Source organism: Ananas comosus, linkage group 6 (assembly GCF_001540865.1).
Source record: "Ananas comosus cultivar F153 linkage group 6, ASM154086v1, whole genome shotgun sequence".
Lineage (NCBI taxonomy): Eukaryota > Viridiplantae > Streptophyta > Magnoliopsida > Poales > Bromeliaceae > Ananas > Ananas comosus.
The window spans coordinates 7,410,961-7,433,143 of record NC_033626.1 but is presented as its reverse complement, the minus strand read 5'-3'; the positions used below and the strand labels follow the sequence as shown (position 1 = coordinate 7,433,143).

Here is a 22,183-nt window from a genome sequence, read left to right as displayed (position 1 = left end):
AGCGATGGAAGTAGCAGTCGGACCAATAGAAGATTGTGCGATTCAGGGATTGACCAGCGACGAGATGACAGAGGTGAGGAGTTTCCTTGGATAGCAAGTTTATTACCGTGGTTTGGTGAGGTTTGCGACAGCTTTCCACACCCTTTCACTCGATTGACGCAGCAAGGGATTAGGTTATCTGGTAGTGAGGATTGTCAGAGGAGCTTTTTGATGAGTTGAGACAGAGTGTTGATATCTGTAGTCCTGATCCTTTGCCCTTCTGTGATTGGGGAAGGATTTTGTGATTACGTGATGCATCGCGACAGATGGACTGGGTTGGTGTGCTGATGCAGCTGTGTAGGGATTGCTTATGCTTCACGACAAAGTTAGGGATTATGAGAAGATTCCCTAGCATTATTGGGAGCTTGCCGCTGGTAGTTTTTGCGAGTTAAAGTTGTGCGCATTACTTGTACGCGAGCACTGCGAGTTTTTATTAATCATAAGATTCTCAAGTATCTGTTCACCCAAAAGGATTGAATCTGAGAGCAGCTTGCCGAGCTGGTCTGGAGTTACGAAGACATGAAGATTCGTATATCACGCAGGCGAACGTCGGTGGCAGATGAGCTGAGCCTGAGGCAGTGCAGAGCTGGTTTGATGTCACCAGCAGAGGCGTTACTCGTGGGCTATAGCGCCGTTGAAGACTGAGATAGTGTCCCGTGGGTTTATTTGGAGATGCGTTCTCTGGTCTTGCAGGCCACTCTGTTGGATAGGATCAGGAGAAACAGAGTGGAGATCAGTCTTGCTGAGGATTCGAGAGCATCTAGACCACGGAAGGGCTGGAGGGGTTTTCTGTGGACGTTTGGAGTACTGGGTACAGGGACCTGATTGTGTTTGTACCTGCGGATTTCGGATCTGACAGAGTGACATTTTTGAGAGAGGTCATTGTTTCTTATACGCGTTCACCCAGGTGGAACCAGAGTGTATAAGACTTGAAGCAGTTTGGTTAGAATAGATAAAAAGGGAATTGGCCAGATTTGTGCCCTCAATGGTCTGACTTGTAACAGGTTAAGGGTTCGGTATCAGGTACTGCTGGCAAGTTCGACGTCTGCCAGTGCCGGACTGTGGAAGTGGGATGCAGTCACTATGGATTTCGTCGTGGAATTGCTAGGAGGCAGAGTGCTACGGATTGGATTTGGGTGATAGTGGACAGATGACGAGGTCTCACTTCTTACCGGTTCAGACACTGGTCCAGAGAGGACTCGCATCAGTATATCTAGTATGAGTTATTTAGGCATGCATTGGCGTTGCGATTTCGATGAATTGATAGGGATCTGAAGAGGTTTGTAATCACACTTTGGAGGGAGTTTGCCAGGCAGCCTTGTCGCGTACACAGTTGTAGTTCTCCGACGTTTCACCACAGTCTGATGGTCAGTCACAGCGACAATTCAGATCATAAAGGATGCTGGGAGCGTGGCGTCCTGGACTTTGGGGGGGTGTTATGAATTTGAGACTGGCTGGAATTTGGTACAACAATAGCTATCAAGGCGAGACATTCAGATTGCTCCGTTTGAGGTGTGTATGGATGCAGATGTCGATCCTTTGTGTTGGGTGATTGTGAGTTGAAAAAAGTATGCTTGGGCTGAGATTTTGCTAGAGGCTGAGGAAAGGTGAGAGTTGTTCGACTGACACTTTTTTGACACCGAGATGCTGCCAGAGGAGCTGACTGCCTGATACAAGAGACGGATTAGAGTTTCAGGTGTGATCATGTATCTCGAGAGTTCACGTCCAGAGGAATTCGCGATTTGGAGTACGTGGGAAAGCTTCCGAGTCCGTTTCGTTGTTGACCCTTTTGAGGTATTGGAGCGAGTGGCGACCAGCTGTTAAGGATCGACTTCTACCGGACTAGCCGGCATTCACGGCATCGTCTTCCACGTTCTCGGCATTTGAGGAGATATGTTTTCAATCTTTCTACGTGATTGATTCATCATCGAGATTTGAGCGAGGATGTGAGATAAAAGGAGCGACCATTGCGGATTCTTGGTCGGAGATGAAAGAATTGCGATACGAGTCATCAGTATGTGAAAGTGCCAGTTGAAGTCATCACGAGGAGCGTGGAGGCGACTTGGGAGCATGGCGGTGATGAAGGAGTCCTATCCTACTATTCGATGCCCTGAGCTGAAGGTGATGTTTTAAGTTTCAGGGACAAATTTTCTGTAGTAGGGGAGGATGCTTAGATCCCTGGTGTTCAGGCAGTGAAGATTGTCGACAGCTTCTGGAGTTGTCGCGGAAAGTCTGAGTCGCGTTGGCGCGAAATAGACGCAAAACGGACTCTGTGCGACGCGAGAGCAGCATTTAGCAAGAAAATCTGCAAATAGCTGATTTTCTACTTGCTGTACCGGTACAGCCATCATGGTGTACCGGTACACTGCACAGGTTGTGCGCAAACTGCTCTCGGGTTGACTTCTTGTACCGATACGCGAGCTCGTGTACCGATACGCCAGGGTAGGTAGGAGAACTTTTTGGTCTTTTTCCACTTCGTTCGTGTCACCCTTTCCCTCTCTCTCTATTTAGGCTTGTGTAGAGCTGAGAGAGAGAGAGTTTTCACCGTCCTTCTTCTCCTCTCTCTCTAGCTTGGACCGTGGGCGAGGAGGAGCTCGGGTGGAGTTCGTTTGTCGCCGACGTCGCGCCGCGGTGCCATTTGAGTGTGTTTTCTTCGTCGTGGTGCTGCGAGGAGGATGGGTGAGCGTGGTTTTCGCCGTCCTTGATGTTACGCCGATTCCTGAGAGGTTTTCGAAGTGAGTGATCCATCGAAATCACTTCAATTACTTCAAGCTCCATCAATTTCAGGCTAAGATGCTGTTTTGCAGAATTACCGCGTCGACCTTCGACGTTTCGGATCGTACGCGACATAGGAGAGTCGGATTGTGACGAAACTTGGTTCGTTCGATTCAGGACTTCGAGAGGAATCCACGAAGCCCAAGATTGCAGAATTTGGTGAAGGTTAGCTTGGTCGAACCTTTGTTTTACTCTGCTGTTGCTATACGTGGGCAGAATTGATGGATTTTGATTGTAGAGCTTGGAGTTAGCTCGATTTCTGGATTTGGAGGACTTCGGTCGATCCAGCAGGTTGTTCCGCAGCTGAGGTGGGTTACATCGGTTTATTCCTAAGCACAGTATTAGTCGACATGTATGATTTTCAGTTTTGTAAATCATGTTGTAGTTCATTTTTGTTGATTGTATCATGGATGAAAGCAGCATTGAGGACATGATTGGCAAACCATAAGTATACATGTTGGACTTGGAATTTGACTTAGGAGAAAACCAGCGTTTTGGACCTGTCACCTGTTTACACTACCTGATTTAGCTCTAGGAGCCGTTGTAATTTTGTATCGTCACAGTATCGAGGCGACGGATACAACAGGTAGTTTAGTTTTCAGTTCCGCTCGTGCTGGGATACCGAGTGTATTTTTATAGTAGCGTTCAGGCTGTTCCGGACTGTTGGGTGCCGTCGGAGTTGACGGTGGACCCATATCGCCTTTTTGGCATCGGATTGTGCCGAGGGCACGTGACTGTAAGTTGTTAGACCAGTTAGTGTTGGTTACTTGGACTTTGGCTTGAGGGAGCCTGATTGAGCTCGACAAAGATACGCTGCATACTCGGTTGGGTAGCTCTCACGAGTGCCACTCCGGAGGCGGGGGCTGTGCTTTTGGGTTGGTGTCGTGCTTGCCGGTTAGACTTGCTCTCCACAGACTGGTTAGTGTGGAGGTAGATGGATAGTCTCAACTGGGCGGGACGGGTGTGTTCACAGTCACTGAGACGGGTATGTTTACAGTCCCTAAAGAGATTGGGTCAGAATTGACATTTCTACAGTAGGTTAGCTTAGAGCATGATAGTGTAATAAATACTAGCTATAGATTTTATTCCGGCATTTATTATTACCTCTGCTCTTTTCTGTAAACTTAGTGTGTGGACCGATGATGTTGAGGGCGGCACCCACTGAGGACTACTTGTTTTACAGTAGTTCTCACGCCCTATTGTTACCCCCTTTTTGCAGAGCCATCGTCTTCGGCTGCTGCTGTTGCTGACCAGAATCGAGGCAAAGGCGTCGCGAGTTAGAGCCCTACCCGACGAGCCGAGCTAGAGGTGCCCCTGCAGCAGGTAGTGGTTTTTGTTGGAGTTCATGTACATACTGCTGTTTAACTCGCCAGTGCGAGTAATTTTTGTATCTTGGATTTTGACGTATGTATGTGGAACTCGGTTTGTTTTATTTCTGGTTCTTCTAGCAGCTCTATACTACTATTTGTAGTATTGTATGATTTACAGGTACAGCTATCGCTTCGTATTATAGGGGAAAATTTATTTGTATACGGTGGATTTTTCGCGTGCCCGAGGAACGTGTAGATTCGGGGCAGTGCAGTAGTTATGTACTTGCTCTGATTATTTGTTAGGAAGTTATAACTTTTCGTTGAACAAAATGGTTGTAGAGATTGGTGTGTACACATAGATGGGGTGTTACAGTGTGACGGGGTTATGGCATGTGGCCTACGGTGAGCTCTTGCTGTGAAGTTGCGGGGCGTACAGTTTGTTTCTTATTCATTCTATCTATTTGATTTAAATGGTGTCTATTATCTTATACTATTTATTTCACGGTTTCTATCTATTTCTTCATATTCATTCCAATAGTTCATATTCTTATCCTCTCCATTAGTCATTTCCAACGCGTTTCTTCTTATCTTTACATATTTATTCATAACGGTTCTATTCTTATCTTATATTGTCTATTTTTCAAATTAGATCTGTACGCTAACGAATATTTCAAATACGTATCTTTATATATAGTATAGGTATACGTAAGGGCTTACTAGCTATTAGTACAGCTGCCAGCTCTTTAAATCCACAAACCTAACCATTCATTAATTTGATGGATGGTTAGATAAGAGAGATAGAGAATTAGAAGAACTTTAGGTGTCACAATTTTTTCTTTCTTGAAATTTCTCTTCAACTTTTTTTCCTCTATCCTAACATGCATCAAAAAGAAAAATTATAGATAGTTAAAAGTAGAAGCAGCCTCGTCTCTTCTCGTCTCTGACCTCCTCTCTCTTCTCTTTCTCCTCACTCTCTCTCCTCTCTCTCTCGAGTATCTATTAATATATATATATTCTAGATTGGCTAGAATACTATTAATAGTAAAACCTTTTTTGCTATCAAGTTTTTAACCCATGGATGAAAAATTGATAGGGTAGGATGATATTTCAGTTAGAGTTGAGTGGTCCCCCTAGGTGAGTGTCCCACAGGGTATAAAGTATTTAATTCAATGGTAAAATGATAAAAAGAGTTGATTCAAAGGTTAAGAATACTGAATAGCAACAAAGGATTTGCTATATAGTCAGCCCAGTCCAACTCTATATATATATATATATATATATACTAGCTAAGTGAACGTGTAAATGCACGTAAAAATTATTTTAATTTATTTAAATCAATATAAATTTTTACATCATATTTATTCAAAAAATTACAATAAATATTATATTTTATAAATTTATATGTTATATTTTATTAGAAAATATTTGAAATATCCTATATATTTTTTCAATATATATATAGATTTATTAGTAAGTTTAAATTGCACTATACTATTTAGATTTATTGGAGATTTTTGTATAGTTTTTAGATTCTAAACTTCAAATTTATTTTGTTTTCAACTTATATTTTAAATTACAATATATGATCTTATTATTTTAAAAAATTAAATTTTACTTTTAAAATTTGAATTAATTTTGCCGATACAATTCTATTCTAAGAATAAATTTGAATTATACCCATATTTCTAATTAATTATCCACATTAAGTTTTTTAAATAGTGATAAAGAATTAATATCTAAATTAGAAAAATTCTTAAATTTTTTTAAATATTTTAAATATGTTGAATTTAAATATTTGCCCACATTCAATTGCTTAAAATTAGTAATACAAAATTAATGTCTAAACAAGACAAATTTATAATTTTATTAAATATATTAAATATGTTAAATTTAAATATTTACCAATATTACAATATTTTAAAATAGTGATACAAAATTAATGTCTAAAGTAGAATAATTCTAAATTTTTTAACATATTAAATACATTTAATTTATATTTTTTTTACTTACATTCAAATTTTTTTAAACAGGTGATACAAAATTAATATCTAAACTATAGGAATTTAAAAGTTTCTTAAACATAGTAAATATGTTGAATTAAAATATTTACCAACATTACAAATTTTTTAAACAGTAATACAAAATTCCTCTAACTTAAATTTAAATATTTAATATTTAATATTTAATATTTAATGTTTAATATTTAATATTTCTAAAATTTCTATAATTTAAATTAATGCCTAAATTTGAGAAACACTAAAATATCTAAAATAAATGCCTATATTAATACCTAAATTTGGGTTATCCATCAATTCATCAAATTAGTGCAAATTAATGCGTAAATTTAGGATATCAATTTTAATTTTTCTTTAAATATTGCAAAGTTTAATTACAAAAATAATCTCGAATAAAGTAACCATTTACCTACTAAAATTACATCTTTACCCTCTATTGATCAACGGTTAATTTTTTTTTATTTTTTATAAAGTAAAGTTCCGAATCATTTCTCTCCGTCTCTAAATATATATAAAAGTAAAGAAAACAGTACTTTTATCGAATAATTAATACAAATAAAAAGGACCCAAGCTCAATATGTCCCGTGCAGTTGTGTAACGTTTGTTTTACACTCCTCAGGTACGGTGCAAACTGGGACACCATCCAAACCCTCCAAAGGGTTTTTGGAGGGAGGAATTCTACACTGTCACCACATCATCAATAACAAGCCAATTATATTACTTCTTTTCAAACAAAAGTACAATAGAAATATTTTTCTATAATCATGATGGGACATATACCCTTAAAAGAATATATTTAATTGGATTGTTACGTCACGTTATCAATATACCCCTTGCTTCTAGAATTTTTCCTTTGGAGGCGTGATCTCGAGTTTCCTTAAACTCAGACAGATACACAGGCTTCAGTTCTGAATTAATTACAAACTAGTTAAGGAACTCGTGCTACGCAACGGGCTCATTTATCTTCTTTATAAATAATTAAATATATATTTTATAAAGTAAATAACAATATATTTTAATTAATTAAATAAGAAAGTTTTAGATACATTTTCATATGTGATCAGTTGTATTAGATATGCAAGTTTTGATTACAAACAATAATGCTGATCTTAACACTCGTTCGGTGTAAATTCATAAGTTTATATTTTAATTATAATAAAATTTTAAAATATATAATTATTTATGCCTAATTTTTAAATATTTTAGATTGTATGTATTAATTTAAATTTTAAATTAAAATTAAATTTTATTTTTTGTATGTGGCCAATAACACTCTAAAATAAGAGGGGTTAGAAAAGGAAAAAAAATCAAAAAAGAGAGAGAGATGGGAGTGGGTCTAAAATAAATATTTAAATCAGTTTAAAATAAATAAAAAGCTCATTGTAATATTAAACAAATACATAATATTTTTTATTATTATCTGTGTAGAACTTACAAATAAAAAAATAAAAAAATTAATTAAAGTAAAAATACTATCTTTGTTGATTCTCAAAATAAATTATTATAAATTTATAAATAAAATATTAAAATTATTTATAATACATAATTATTGAAGAATATAAACTCACTTATCATTTATAACTAATTGCTAATTAATTTAAAATTTTAATATTAATTTCAGATTTAAATTTAAAACTTAAAATTTTTATTTTTGGGGAGGGTTTCTTTTGGTTCCCAAATCATAGTTTGAAATCAAAATTTAGATTTAATTTAAAATTCAAAGCAAATTATAATTTAGAACTTTAATTGCTAATTAGTTTAAGATTTTAATGTTAATTCTATATTTAAATTCAAAATTTTAAATTTTATTTTTGGGGACTAAACTGAAAAAAATTTGAAAACTTGATTGAAAAAAAAAAATAAAGGACCAAAATGACAGGTGTTGGAAAGGTTGAGAATCAATATATAATTAATCTTAAAAAAATATATATGTGGGCCCCACAAACCCTCCAAAATAAGGTAAGGGCTTCTTTTGGTTCTCTTACATTATATAGTTTTATTTTGTTAAGAAGCTAAACTTTATCATATACAATGTATGAGTATGCATCTCTTATACACTCGGTGTATAATTTTTTTACACTATATTTATAAAATTTATTATAACGATAAAAATCTATTAATTTTTATATATAAATTTTTTTATTAATTATGGATTGTATTTAAGGGCCTATATTCGGTGTACAACTTTTTTACATCATATTTATAAACGTTTATTATAAAGTTAAAATTTTATTAATTTTTGTAAATAAATTTTTTATTAATTATAGATTATATTTATTAAATAAATTTTTAATTTTGTTATATTGACTATTAAAAAATAAAGTTGGTTCATACTATAAAATTTTACGCTTAGTATAGACAAAAACAAAAAAAAATGTTGTGAGAAAAAAATTAATATATATATATATATAGGGTTCCTCGCGTGCCACTCATAAGTTTATAAATAAACAAGGCGCAATGTGATAAATTATAACAAAAAAAAAAAAAAGAGAATATATAATTAATAATAATAAATAATAAAAAAAGGAACAAAACTATGACAGCAAAGCGCATCAAACCGCATCAAATTAAATTCAGGACGATTTCATGCCACACTAAACACGCCTCAGCTTAAACATTTAGGGCTTGTTTGTTAAGGGTAAAATTGGAATGGATAATGGAATGGGAATGAATTGGAATGGTAATTGGAATGGCCCACTCCATCAAAACGTTTGGTTTATCTGTGGATTGGGAATTGGAATGAGTTCTTCATATTTTATTGTTTAGTTCGTATAAACTAAAAAAATATAAATACTAATACTAATTTTACTCTCAAATATAAATTTATATTATTTTAAATTTATATAATATAATACTATTCTCTAATAAGTTTTTCAAAAAAATATCAAATTTATTTTTAAAAACTTTTATTGGTGTGGTTAGGATAGGGTTTGAGAGAGGATAAGTTTTTTTTCTTTTTTTTTTTTTTTTTAATGAGAAAGGGGTGAAGAGAAGGAGGGTGAGATGGTCACATGGGTTTCCGGAATGAAATCTCAATCCGGGCTAGAAGACTGGAATCAAGTTGAAGGTTAATGGGTCATTCTGATTTCAGTCCGGAATAGGAATTCCAAACCGATTCATGCGAACCAAACAAAATTAACCGGATTTTATCAAACCGATTTCCATTCCATACCTAAAATGGATGAACCAAACAAGCCCTTATTATTATTGACTCACACATACCGGTAATCCATGAGAAATACAAGCACGAGTACGTTAATCGCATTACCCAAGTCACAAGATGAAATGAAGATCACTCCGTATCGCACCATTATTATTGTTCTTTACGCCGGACTATCAAATGTTTTTAGTCAGATCCAAACCAAGCCAAAAAAAAAAAAAGAGAAAACATTAAAACTAAGCAAGAAAATGACTAAAAAAAAGAGAAAGGGGATCAGCCGAGCGCATAGATAGCATCGTTACATACGTTTACATACCGGGGAATTCCAGTTTTCCGTTAAACCAAATATCAAGTTTGGATGTGTATCTACAGACAGTATAATCGTAATTCCAAAATACGGCCAATGCCCATTTCTCTTCCTAAATCATGTCAAATCATCATGGAGTTTACCAACATCTAATTGCCATTATACATGAACAAGTTACTTCTAAGAAAGGATATAAAAAAGAAACAACACAGTACTATCATTGAATAATAATTAATACAAATGAAAAAGAACCCCGTACATAAATTAGGAAGCTCAACATTCCCCGCGTGGTGTGTTACGCTTCCTTGGTAGGGGTGCAAACCTGCCACATATATCACCCAACACCCCCCAAGGGAGGTGTGATCTTCCAGTTCCGTGAACTCAGTCAGATACACACAAGGGGCTTCAATTCTGAGTTAATTACAAACAGACCCAAAATGGTAAAATGCAACAAAAATAAAAATAAAAATAAAAATAAAAAATAAATAAAAAAAATAGAGAGAGAGAATATTTTAAAAAAAAACAAAACAAAACAAAACAAAACAAAATCACAACTGCAAAGCGCATCATGCCCCATCAAATTCAGGACGACCGACTTCATACCACTAAAAAACCCCACTTCAGCTTAAAATATTTACTGACGGACAACACATCAGTAATCCATGAGAAATGCAAGCACGAGTGATTCTCATTACCTCAATCACAAGATGAAATAAAGACCACTCAATATCGCGCACCATTATTACTGCTCTTTACGGTGGGCTATTAAATGGTTTAATCAGATCCATACCAAAAAGATACATTAAAACTGAGCAAGAAAACAAATATTAAAAAGAGAAAGGAGCTCAATAGAGCGTAGCATCGTTACATATATTTACATAGTGGGAAATTCCAGCTTCCGATAAACAATTATACAGATTTGTTTCTTTTTTAAACCCAAAAAAAGAAAAAAAAAGAATCATTTTATTATGTACTCATACTATTTAGCCAGCTATGAGCAAAGAAATAGGAGCAACAAAAATTAACAGCACTTGTACACAGACTCAAAAAGGATAAGCAGATAGTAGTGACATATCACAACAGATAACCTGCGGAGGGCTCTCTCCCTTCATGCTAACTTGTACATGTTGTTGCGGCCCCGACACATCCACGGGATGGGGTCATAGAGGGAATGTATGAATATATATGAAGGGATCAGCATTACCGACAGAGAGTATCACCGTGAATGACCCAATTCACAAAACTCTCATTGAACTCGCTTAACATGGCAGAGTGTTGGGAAGCATCATACTCTAGTATTTCCGCACTCTGTTTTCCCTGCCATAATTATTCAACAGTTACAACTCGCTCACATTATTCATCGTTTGCTGTGAAATTATAATATGAATAAACAAAAAAAACGAAGGGAACACCATGCAATTATAGCGCAAAGCCAATCAATAAGTTGTAGCTGACGATGAAATTTCATCATTTCTGTTCTTGATACAGAAGATTTCATCACTAATCTTATCTTTTTATCAATAGTACCAATTGGTTACTCCTTGCTACTGAGCAAGAAAGGTGTTTGAAGACAATGAGTAGCTAAAAGAAGGGAAAGCCACTAGAAATTGATGTCCAAAGGATATATAGAGACTCATTTTTATACATGATTCCATAGCAACTAAAATAAATTTGGATTTCCTTAGAAAAAGAAAGACTAGCAGCAAAAAGCAGTTCTGCTCTATGTTCAATGTGTTAACTAGCCAATGGGAATCAAGGGAATTCTAATGTATTTCGTTAGTTTTACTCGCAAAAAAAAAAAAAGGTACATCAAACTCCTGTTAGTACCTGAAATCTGACATGTCAACCGTAATCAAGATTAGTGATTGGTGTAACCAATAAAGGCTGATAAACCATGCCAAGAAATATGAACAGAATTTATCCAGTAAGGGTGGTGAGGAAGGATCTAATGGTAGCTACTAACCTTTATGCCAGTTACACTTGGAGGTGTACTTGTCTCAGTTGCTATGCCATTGATAACATTTTCCAATGAAAGATTCCCAACTGGTGTGCTTGCGGCCGTAGACCTGCATGGATATTAAGGATTAAAACTAAATATTTCACAAAAATCCACTTTTCAATGAGATTTCCATGGGGAGAATTCAAAGTTCGACAAACTGAACAGAAGTTTTTTTTAACAGGATTTGAGCCAGTGAAAGACAATTAATGCCACAAAAAGAAATTGGAAGATTAAAACAGAAATTGAACAAAATAATATAAAAAGTTTATAAATACAATTAAGGCAATAGAGACTCCAGATAAGTTGAACAATCACTAGCATTCAACAAATCGTCAAGAGAAAAAGACTAACTTGGAACACTTTATAAGACTATAGTGAATATGAGAAACTTGAAATGGAACACGCTGACCCACACCAGAACGGAAAAAGGAAAGCAATAAAACTGTGTGCCAGACTTCAATATAAAGATGACTAAAAAAATATCATATCACCTTTCATATGTTTCTTCCTCCCATCCAGAAGAGTACAGTGAATCAAGGTTCAGAAAGTTTGAATCTCCAGGTTCATAGTAAAAAGTATATTCCCCATTTATAAGAAGCTGCTTAAGAGGTATTGTGGGAGTGGTCCTACAATTGATGGAGAAATTTCAGTCAACTTATCAGCAAATTAACTAACAAAAAATCCGCTCTAAGCAGGTGTTACAGTATAACTACGGCAGGCTGAGAATAAATGAAAAGAAATCACAATAACTTTGATAATTGTGCCATATTTTTAACTTCATACAGAAGTTAAACCTGTAGGTACATTAAAGAGCATAAAAATATACATGTTGAGTTTCAACTGCTTTAGTAGTGCATGTTGTCCTCTACAAACATAAATCAAGATGACATACTTGATTTTGGTATCATATAACACCATTTTGTTATCAGTAATGCTAGAAAATTGGGTCTTTTAAATGCATTATTAATAAAAACATAAGTAAATTTTTGGCAGAAATTTTAAGAGGCTTACAGTCAAAAGAAAATTGGATAAATTACCTTGAGTATGATACTTTGTTCATGCCATTTGAAGTCTCTTCTATTGAATCAGAGAGTGCTTTGTTTAGGGCTCCATTTACACGAGCATCACAGCTGGACAAAGGTGAACTGCTTTCGCGAAGAATGTTGCCATCTGATAGAGACCTTTTGATGAATGACCTATCAGGTCAAATGCGCATGTTCAGTAGAAAGTACATCTTTTAACTTAACAAACTTCATTTAATAGATGTAAGGACAGCTGAATTCACATAAATCATCAGAGACATAGCGAAAAACAAACATTTAAGCTATTAAAAAATTTTAAAAAAAAGGAGAGAAAAAGGTGTTTGGGTGGTTCTTTTTTTTGTGTGGGGGGAGGGGTTGGGGACGATTCCTATTTTATGCTGATAGAAGAATCCCGAAGGAACATATGTAGTAGGAATGTCCAGCCCATTCATAAATATTGATGATACAAAATAAACAAGGCATGAAAATTGACAGGATATTATCTGTTTAATCCATAGGACAGTTGTGAGTTCTGTCAGGTATAAATTAAATTTGCTCATCTGGCTTAAATTGGGAATCCTATACACATTTAAACGTACTTACCCAGAAATTAAGATATTTCAACTTAGCCAGTTCGATCTTCCTTTTCATTAAAAGGTGCTCTCTCTATTATTCTTTCCTCTCTCCGGCAGAGTACATTTCCTTTTGTCCAGTCTGCGTCCGGTTATTATTTTACTTTTCGAGGTAACTTGTGAAAAATTAAGCTGGCTGAATGCAATGACCTAAACAATTATACTATGAACCTAAAGAATTATGTCCAATCCTGGTATGCGAGTATTGTAGGCAACACTGTAACAAGTCTCCAAGCCCAAGTTTGTTGCACCAGAAGCTTGATTGGGATAATATATAGAGTATCCCAACAGAATTTGTGACTTTGGGATATTACAACAAAAATAAGCAGAAATAAGCAACAGTGCCATTCTCATTTTAATGTAAACATTGCCTGAAATTTCCAATTTAATATCGATGAAATCAGCTAACAAACTTCCATAATGCCTGCAAAAGAACAGCAATAGTACCTTGAAGTTTTGTAAGGGAAATGGTGATCATATCCTAGGTTGCAATGCTGATCAGAGTCTAACTCCCAAATGGCTGGTTTACCCTCTTGAGGTTGGAAGTAGCCCAGGAATCTGCAATACAGGAAAACAAAAGCATTGCTATTAAAGTAACCTTAAGTTCACCAATTTTTTTATTAGAAGTAAAAATAACAAGAAATGGACTTAGCAAATTTTAAGGGTAAATTGGCATGGACTTACAGGTTTATAGCAGCCTGTTTATTAGCATCCATATAGGCATTGCTATAGTATCTTTGAAGTGTTCTAAAGAACTCCTGAGACTGAATTGCCAACTTCAAGTGACCTCTTCTCTCAGAGAATATCTACGATCATAGAACATGAATGATTAGACCAATGACAAAGCATTACTAACTTCCCATTTTCCACAATAATTTTAACAATGATTGCATGCCCTAGTAAATTCAAATGTCTGCAAATTGGATGGAGAAAATAAGTATGTCCTCCAGATATTAGTGGATGAGATACGTTGATACAATTCCACATACATACCTTGTTGTGAGCAGCAGAGCCACCATACTGTTGAGCAAGAGTGTCACCCATTCTCTCGTAAAAGCACATTAGATATTTAGCCAAAGGGTCATCTAAATCAATCTCAGGGACAGCTATAATATCCAATGCATGAAGTTGATGTCCAAGAGCAGCTAAACCGTAAGCATATTGTGCAACATTAGTACGGTCCAAGCAATCTATGCAATTCGTGCGCACAACACCATTTTGGAACTTTGCTGGTTTGACAATGCAAATTTCACTATTTTCGACTTTATCCTCTGCGATTGCGTGACCAGATACGTCAGAGCTTAAAGAGACATCTTCTTGGGATCCATCACACAACGTATCAACATCATCTGTATTATCACTATTGCTGTTGTTATCAGATGAATAGTGGCCAACATTATCCTTCCTACAAGCAGCAAAAATAACGATGAGAAAGAATGAGGTACAGAAAGGAAGAGTAAAATTACAAATACAATTGAACACTCTTCAAACTTGAGAGTGGATGTAGTGTGCTCATTCTTGGCTATAGATATATTAAATGTGGTCAAAGACCTTGAGAACTGCCAATTTTCACAAAGTTTTCAACCTCAAAATAAATAACACAAATTAGTTGAACAAATAGTTGGAGATCTGAGTTTTCACTATTATCATCACATATACATCTGGTTTGCCTGATTGAGTCACTAATTCAGATTAATTAACCAAATCCTGGAACTAATTGTAGTCCAAGGTGTTTGGAGTTCCCAATAAATGTAGCATTGGCCTATTGACTAGAGAATTAGTTACCTTTAACTCATTGCATCAAAGTACTCTTGAAAACTTTAGTTTGATATTTAGTTGCAGAAAAAAATATTGCCGTTCAAATGTCACTCAACTATGAAGCAAGTAAAATTGTTAGCTAACTGATGTTGCTAACTTGTACTAGTGTCTAGGAGTCATAAACTCCCAGCGCATTTCAAAATGCTATCAAGCAATCACAAACTTAAAAATATCATAATCCTACGTGCATTAATACCTCTTATTATATTCAAATTGTATTAACCAAAGGACATTGAGAGTTGAACAGTCTATACAAACAGCTTTTTTAGCCCTTGGTTGAAAATTCTCTGATCTGATTGTTGATGAAAGACGTAACCAAACTCTGGTGATTGAAAGGGGATTTAGGATGGCCCAACCACCCAACCTCCAATATGGAATTTGAAAGTTTTTTCCCCCTCTGAGGGGTAAAGTATAATAATATTAATGAATTTCAAAATGAAATTATCTCATATGATTTGATTATTCGAGAAAAGATAATATGACAGAAAAGGCCATGCAAGACATGGGTTTTATCTTTGGTTTATTTTTTCTACATAGAAATGTTTCATATACCAGCCTAACATACATCTCTATTAATAACATAGTAATAGAGGATTAAATTGTCATAATTGCTTACAATCCAGGTAAACGGGACAGCATTTTGAAGATTTATCAAGTCAGCTACTAAGTTACTGAACAAATGCCTATTCTCAGGAGTCATTCAAAAATAAAGTAATAATACATAGATAGCCCATGACAAAGTTAAAAGTAATTCACGATAAACTATCTTGAAAGATACTTACGAAAGAACATTCAAAATAGGGGCACCATCAGGCCTTGGTGTTGGTATCACTTGACAATAGAAGAAGCCTGTTAAACTTATGGCTTGTAACGCTACTTTCACCAGTACAGTAAGCACGTTTTTGGCTTTGCTGCAAGAAACTCCTATATTTAGTTTTATCTCAAAAATGATGGCTTTTAAGTCATAAACTATACAGAAAAGATAAATGAAGAATAACATTAGTACTTCCGAGAATTTTTGTTGAGATCCCAATGTAAGAATCTCAAATGGTTCTCCTCCGTTAGACTATTATTTAAGAACTTGATTGCCCTGTCAAACTCTCTATGGAGTAGAGATTCTCTAGGTCTTTTCTCATGCCTCTGCCAAACACAATCAAGAAAAAGGTAAGAGTTGGAAGTTCATGACTATCATACAGATCTCATTTAGATAGCATATACAAACAACTGGTAACATAATAATATTCCTGTACAATGATATACTAATATCGAAAACTCACCTTAATCAGGTTAAGAATAATAATAGGATTTCCATATCTATTAACAAGGTTCTCAAAATGGAGCCTGGTAGCCTCAAAATTCTTATCCTTGTGATGTACTGAAGAAAAAAGGAAACAACCATTTTAGTGCATGACCTAGAAGCTTTATTTTGAAGATTGCATAGCAGCTGTTTATAACTCACATATTATATCAGGTTTAATATTCAACTTTGAGGTTTCTTGTGACCAGAAAAGCGGAATGGAACCCCTGTTCTGCACAACAGAACTTATCTGTGTGGAAGTAACACCAGGAATTTCTTCAGATACAATCTGTTCTGTCTCAACATCATTTGCTACCCTACCCTTCTCATTAACACCTCGCTTTAGATACCTGATCCAAAAAAGGATGATGGGCATCAAGCAATTTAACACTCCACTTCTTTGTCCAAAACAAACAAGAAATAACTTTCTTATCTGACTTATTTGCAATCAACATAGATAATCTCATGCAGTCATCAAAAGAGAAACTAATTAAAAAGTGTTTAATGTTCAAGAACCTGGTTCCAGCATAATGCCTTGAGCGTCTAGCTATAAGTGTCAACAGAAAGTCTCTCCCAGATATTGAAAATGTGTCCTGAATTTGCATATAAAATGACCATCAGTTTTATCTTATGGAACATGTGATGATGCAAAAGAAAAACAAGACTAAGAGCAGTGAAGAGAACAAAAGGCACCAAAATCCAGTAAATTAGTTTATCTGTTTCAAAAATAACAAAATACACTTCCATGATTAGGTTAGCTTGTTGTACATAATCTATCAGCACAAAAAAAAGGGTGAACTTATAAAAACCCCACCTGTAGAATAGGCATTTGCAGTTTATGACCCTGTGGTTCAAATTATAGCACTTTACTCCCCTGTGGCTTTGGTCTGTTTCCACAAGACCCTGCCATTAAAAGGGTAGCAAAGAGCCACATTTTTATAAACCACAGGTGGTAAAGTGCAAATCACATACTAATTAAGTGCCATATTGCACTACCTTGCAGTTTACAAAACATAGCACATTCCACCCTTTTTTATGACAAATTACTTAACCAAGGAATTTTTAAACAAAAACACAAGGGCGAAGTACTAAACTTTGAACCACAGGAGAGTAAACTGCAAACGTGCCACTCCAACATGCAGGGCTTTTCAAGTTTTCCCCAGTAATTAATTTTCTTCAAATATGAATGATAAAGTTAGTAAAACATCAATTTGTTTTAGATTTACCTGCTTGAAAAACCCATATACTAATGCAACAGTCCAAAGTGTATTCTTAAGGTGATTACGAATTCCTCGTGTTAGGAATTCATTCCAGACAAACATAGTTTCATATAAGGCCTGTCCTTTCTGTTTATCACGTAAGTTCTTCTGAAGGCTTCTCATGATGTGGTATGAATAGCTGAAAAAGAAGTCCTTCGTGAGATCTATGGTGCATAAGAGCTTCTTGTACCTGCATAGTAATTAGAGGGAAAAAAAAGGAATGCTGTGAAAGCTGAATGGGTAAACTGGGGATGGCACATAATAATAGAGATAAGGTGATAATGCTAAAGAGTGTAAAAAGCAAGAAATTTTAGATTACCAAAAGAATGTATAAAGAATCATTTGTAACTATTTCACAACTGAATAGGCTTACTATAGTATGCAAATAACAGTGATTTGGTACTCAAGCACTTAATAATCCTACAATGATGTAAAAACAGTCACCACTATAAAACAATAATAATAGTGATAATATAATATGAGAAACAGCTGCTACCAGCAAACAGTATCCACCATTCCCATTACAAAAAGAAAAAAAATACAAAAAAAAATTTTCATTGCATGTAAATAAAAGTAAAATAAAGAACCATTAAGAAATGAAAAGAAATAGAGGTACTGAAGAGTACCAATCATGTTTGTATTTTCTCATGGCACTTGTGAATCACCGATAAAGTTCAAGCATTACAGCAAATTTTACTAATGAGCTCGTCATCAAATCTTCTTTAACACTAGATACAGGAATGACAAGTTGTAAACATAACAAAATTATACATCATATGACATGAAGAAAGCAGCTCACCTGTTCTCGTCCTTATTGACTAGATTGGACTGCATGCAGGAATTTGGAAGCATAATCATATCAGTTTTGGTGATCTTATATACAGCATGACCACATATAGCCCCAATTTGCTTTCTTTCAGTAATAAGCAGCATATAATAGGGTCCCAAGAACTTGACAAAACCTGTCAAAGAAATGTTTCATAAACAAATTGCCAAGAGATGGCACAGTTAGCTCAACAGTATTTGGAGTAGCAATAAGATAGAAATTACTAACTTACCAATGATGCCGTAACAGGTTGTAACAAATTTTAGTCCACCAGTTGACCTATTTCCTTCATCTATCCGTTTCAACAGGTCAAAACATTCACATTGTGTGTATGTACTGAAGTCCTCTCGAATGTTGAGCTCTGATGGCTCCGACCTATCAATCTTAAGAACTCTCCAAGATGTTCGGCTCTCATCACTTCCAAACAAATAAAAATTCTGCAACATAGTGTGGTAAGTAATCAATTCTTCAATGCTGATATAGTATGACCAAAAGAATAGTAAGAACACTTAACTCTGTAGTGCCTAGAACTAGTACAGCTTTGCTCGATTAACAGATTAGAATAATACTTTACGATTAAGAAAAAATATCAGAGTAGGCTCTTTTCTCCAACATATACATTTGTATATTCGTGATATTATGTCACGACCTTATCAACTTAAGACTGTAGTATATTTACCAAAGGACCCCACTCAAAACAGCAGCAACAATACGATAGTTGTAGTATATGACCAAAGGCTCAATTAGGTTGTTTGAAAATCAGGACAAGTTGATACATATGTGTATATATATACAAATATGTAAATATATATATATATATATATATGTATATATATCTATAGAGTCCGGCTGCTATGCTATCGGTAGGCAAGAAGCTTTGTGCTATCAAGTTTTGTTCGATGGTGCGGCTTCCAAATGGACGATCGGCTTTGTTAGTAACTTGATCTACACTATGAAAGTATTAGGAAATAAATTTCAAATTTTCGACATATTTGCTAGTAATCAAAAGGTCTCAAAATTGACAATTTTAGTAGATGTGATGCATTTGTAAATTTAACGGTTGCTTAAAAAATCCAAATCAAGATGAAATTTTAATAAAATTTCTTTTTACTATTTGAGTAAGATCAGTAACTCTGATCTTAATTCAAGTGCTTCTATCATCATTTTTTATGAGATTTTTATTTTCAGCCGTTCCATTTTTTAGACTACTGTTTGATAGGTAAATGATACAGAAAATTATGAAATTTAGTTTCCAAATATTTTCAATAGTGTAGATCAAGTCTAACGGCAGCGATCGTCGATTTGGAAGCGCGGTATCATTGAAAACAACTTGGTAGACGGAGGTGTCCGTGCCTCCGTGCTACGATAGCTATAGCAACCTAGCTCTTATATATATATATATATATATATAATATAGAATTAGGCTACTACACTATCTATAGATACAGGAGCTCCGGTACTATAGTCTTTTTCGATCTTAGGGTGTTCAAATTAACGATCCACACCGTTAAATATGATCTAGGCGTATATGAAGTTCTTAGGAATAAAATTTTAGTTTTTTTCGACATTGTTTACTTAGTAAATTAATTTATGTCAAAATGGACGGTGGAAATTGAATAATCTTTAAAATTTGAGCATAGGCTTTTAAATTCAAGATCAAGAATGTTAACCTTATCTAGATAGTTTAAAGTACTTTCATCAAAATTTGAAGAAATTAGATTCTTCTACACCGTTAAACTCCAATTCGCCATAGTAGCATTGAAAATTGACAATTGAAATGGTTTGATATAAAGTAAACTATGTCGAAAAAATATAAAATTTTATTTTCTAAAACTTTAAATACCCTATATCAGTTTTACGGTGTGGATCGTTGATTTGAACACCCTAAGATCGAACAAACAGGATATAGTACCGGAGCCCCAGATATACTATTAGATAGGTAACAGAGACTGAGCTCTATAATATATAATATTATATTATATTATATATAGATAGAGAGAAGAGAGAGAGAGAGAGCGGCTAGTGTATATATATATATATATAAGCATTATGTTGTATCAAATTTTTTCGCTTTAGATTTAACACTTTTGACTATTTCACCGTATAGAATTATACTACTAAACTAATAACTTACTCAACCCTAGGGGACCCACATCATCCCTAACGGTTATATTTTTTATCAAGAGCGAAAACCTAATAGCATTAGGGGCAATTGCTATATACCCTGAATAAGTTTCGCGTTTTCTTATTCTTATTTAGCCTCTTTAGAAGGCTAATATTGAAAATACCCTTCTTTATGTTCCAAGTCTTTCTAATATACCTCTGTAGTTAAGTTCGTCAGTGAGCTGCCGTTTCTCTAGAAAATTACCATTTTGCCCATTCCAATATACCCTTGTACCGCTAACTAACTTTTCTTATTACCCTTCATATAGTAAATACTTTTCAATTTGCCCTCCAATATCAATTATATTATAAAGCACATCGGGAGCGAGCAGAATGAACAGATGATATCGATCGCGCTAAACCAAACTTGGTGGCAGGTAGATGTATTAGTTAAGTTAATTCGGATTCCAGTAAAAATTCGTACATATATAATCTCAGTTTTTAATTTTTAAATTAGTTGAAAATATTTGCAAAAAACGAATTCGACAATTATTCAGATACGTGATTTAAACGGATATTATACCGTTCACCAATTAAAATTTCGAGATAAAAAATTCAGCTATTATATAATATATATAATAATTAATATATTATAAATATTATTATAATAATTTTATATATAGATAAAATATTTAAAATTATAATAAATATATATTAATAATATATAAGAGTATATTTGAAATATCAATAAATAATTAAAAAATTATAAATAAAATATTATATAATAATATTTCTATTATATAAATAAAATACTATATAAATATATATTTATAAATAAAATTATATATATATATATATATTTATATATTTATATATTTATTTATATATATAATGAGAGGGAGGTCCACCATGGACTTCCCTCTCATCCGGTCCACGAGGCCAAATTGGCCTCGTGGATCGTGCACATGCTGCTCCCCCCCGCGCGCAACATCGCGCCCTCTTGCTCCCGGCACGCGAACGGCCTCTGGCAAGATAGGATCGTCGCTGTAGTCCTCTTGCTCCTGGCGCCGGCCAAGGAGGCGGAGGAAGAGGATGACGACAACGAGAGCGGCGGAGAAGGAGCTCCTCGAGGAGCCGGTCCTGGAAGGGAGGAGCTCCTGAAGGGCACGGAGCCTGCGCTTCGAGAGGGCGGAGAGGTTGGCGGCGGTGGAGGCGTGCGGAGAGGGGACCAAGGGGCGGAGGTGGTCGCCCCAGCGGAAGCGCCCGGAGAGGACGACGTCGAGGAGGGACAGGAAGGAGTCGAGCGCGGGGCGGGGGAAGGAGGAGCGAGGGGTCGAAGGGGTCGAAGGGGTCGCCGTCCTCTCCGCGACGATGGGGTTGGGGTCGGGGTCGGGGACGATGATACGGGGAGGAGGGAGAAAGAGAATAACGAAGAGTATGAGGAGAATAACTTAAGGAATTAGTATAATATGGTAGGGGCAAAATAGGTATTTTATTTAGATTTTAACTCTAGTATACATTTAACTCATGTTTAACCCGAGTTAAGCTAACAGAGGATAACTGTAGGGGTATTTTAGAATAATGGTGGAACATATGAGGGGCATTTTAGAAAGAAAAAAAA

At 35.1% G+C, this 22,183-nt stretch overlaps 1 protein-coding gene across 1 annotated transcript; it reads right to left on the bottom strand.

Annotated features, from left to right (window-relative positions):
* On the bottom strand, nucleotides 10,409–18,896 carry LOC109711530 (phosphoinositide phosphatase SAC3-like; the record flags this gene model as incomplete). The annotated part of the gene is given in 15 exon segments (XM_020234638.1): nucleotides 10,409–10,923; nucleotides 11,570–11,672; nucleotides 12,097–12,231; nucleotides 12,643–12,801; nucleotides 13,707–13,817; nucleotides 13,944–14,065; nucleotides 14,253–14,664; nucleotides 15,860–15,988; nucleotides 16,084–16,217; nucleotides 16,355–16,452; nucleotides 16,537–16,724; nucleotides 16,891–16,967; nucleotides 17,601–17,823; nucleotides 18,433–18,595; nucleotides 18,692–18,896. Coding segments are annotated over 15 exon segments (2,376 nt in total), but the record flags the coding sequence as incomplete, so codon positions are not given.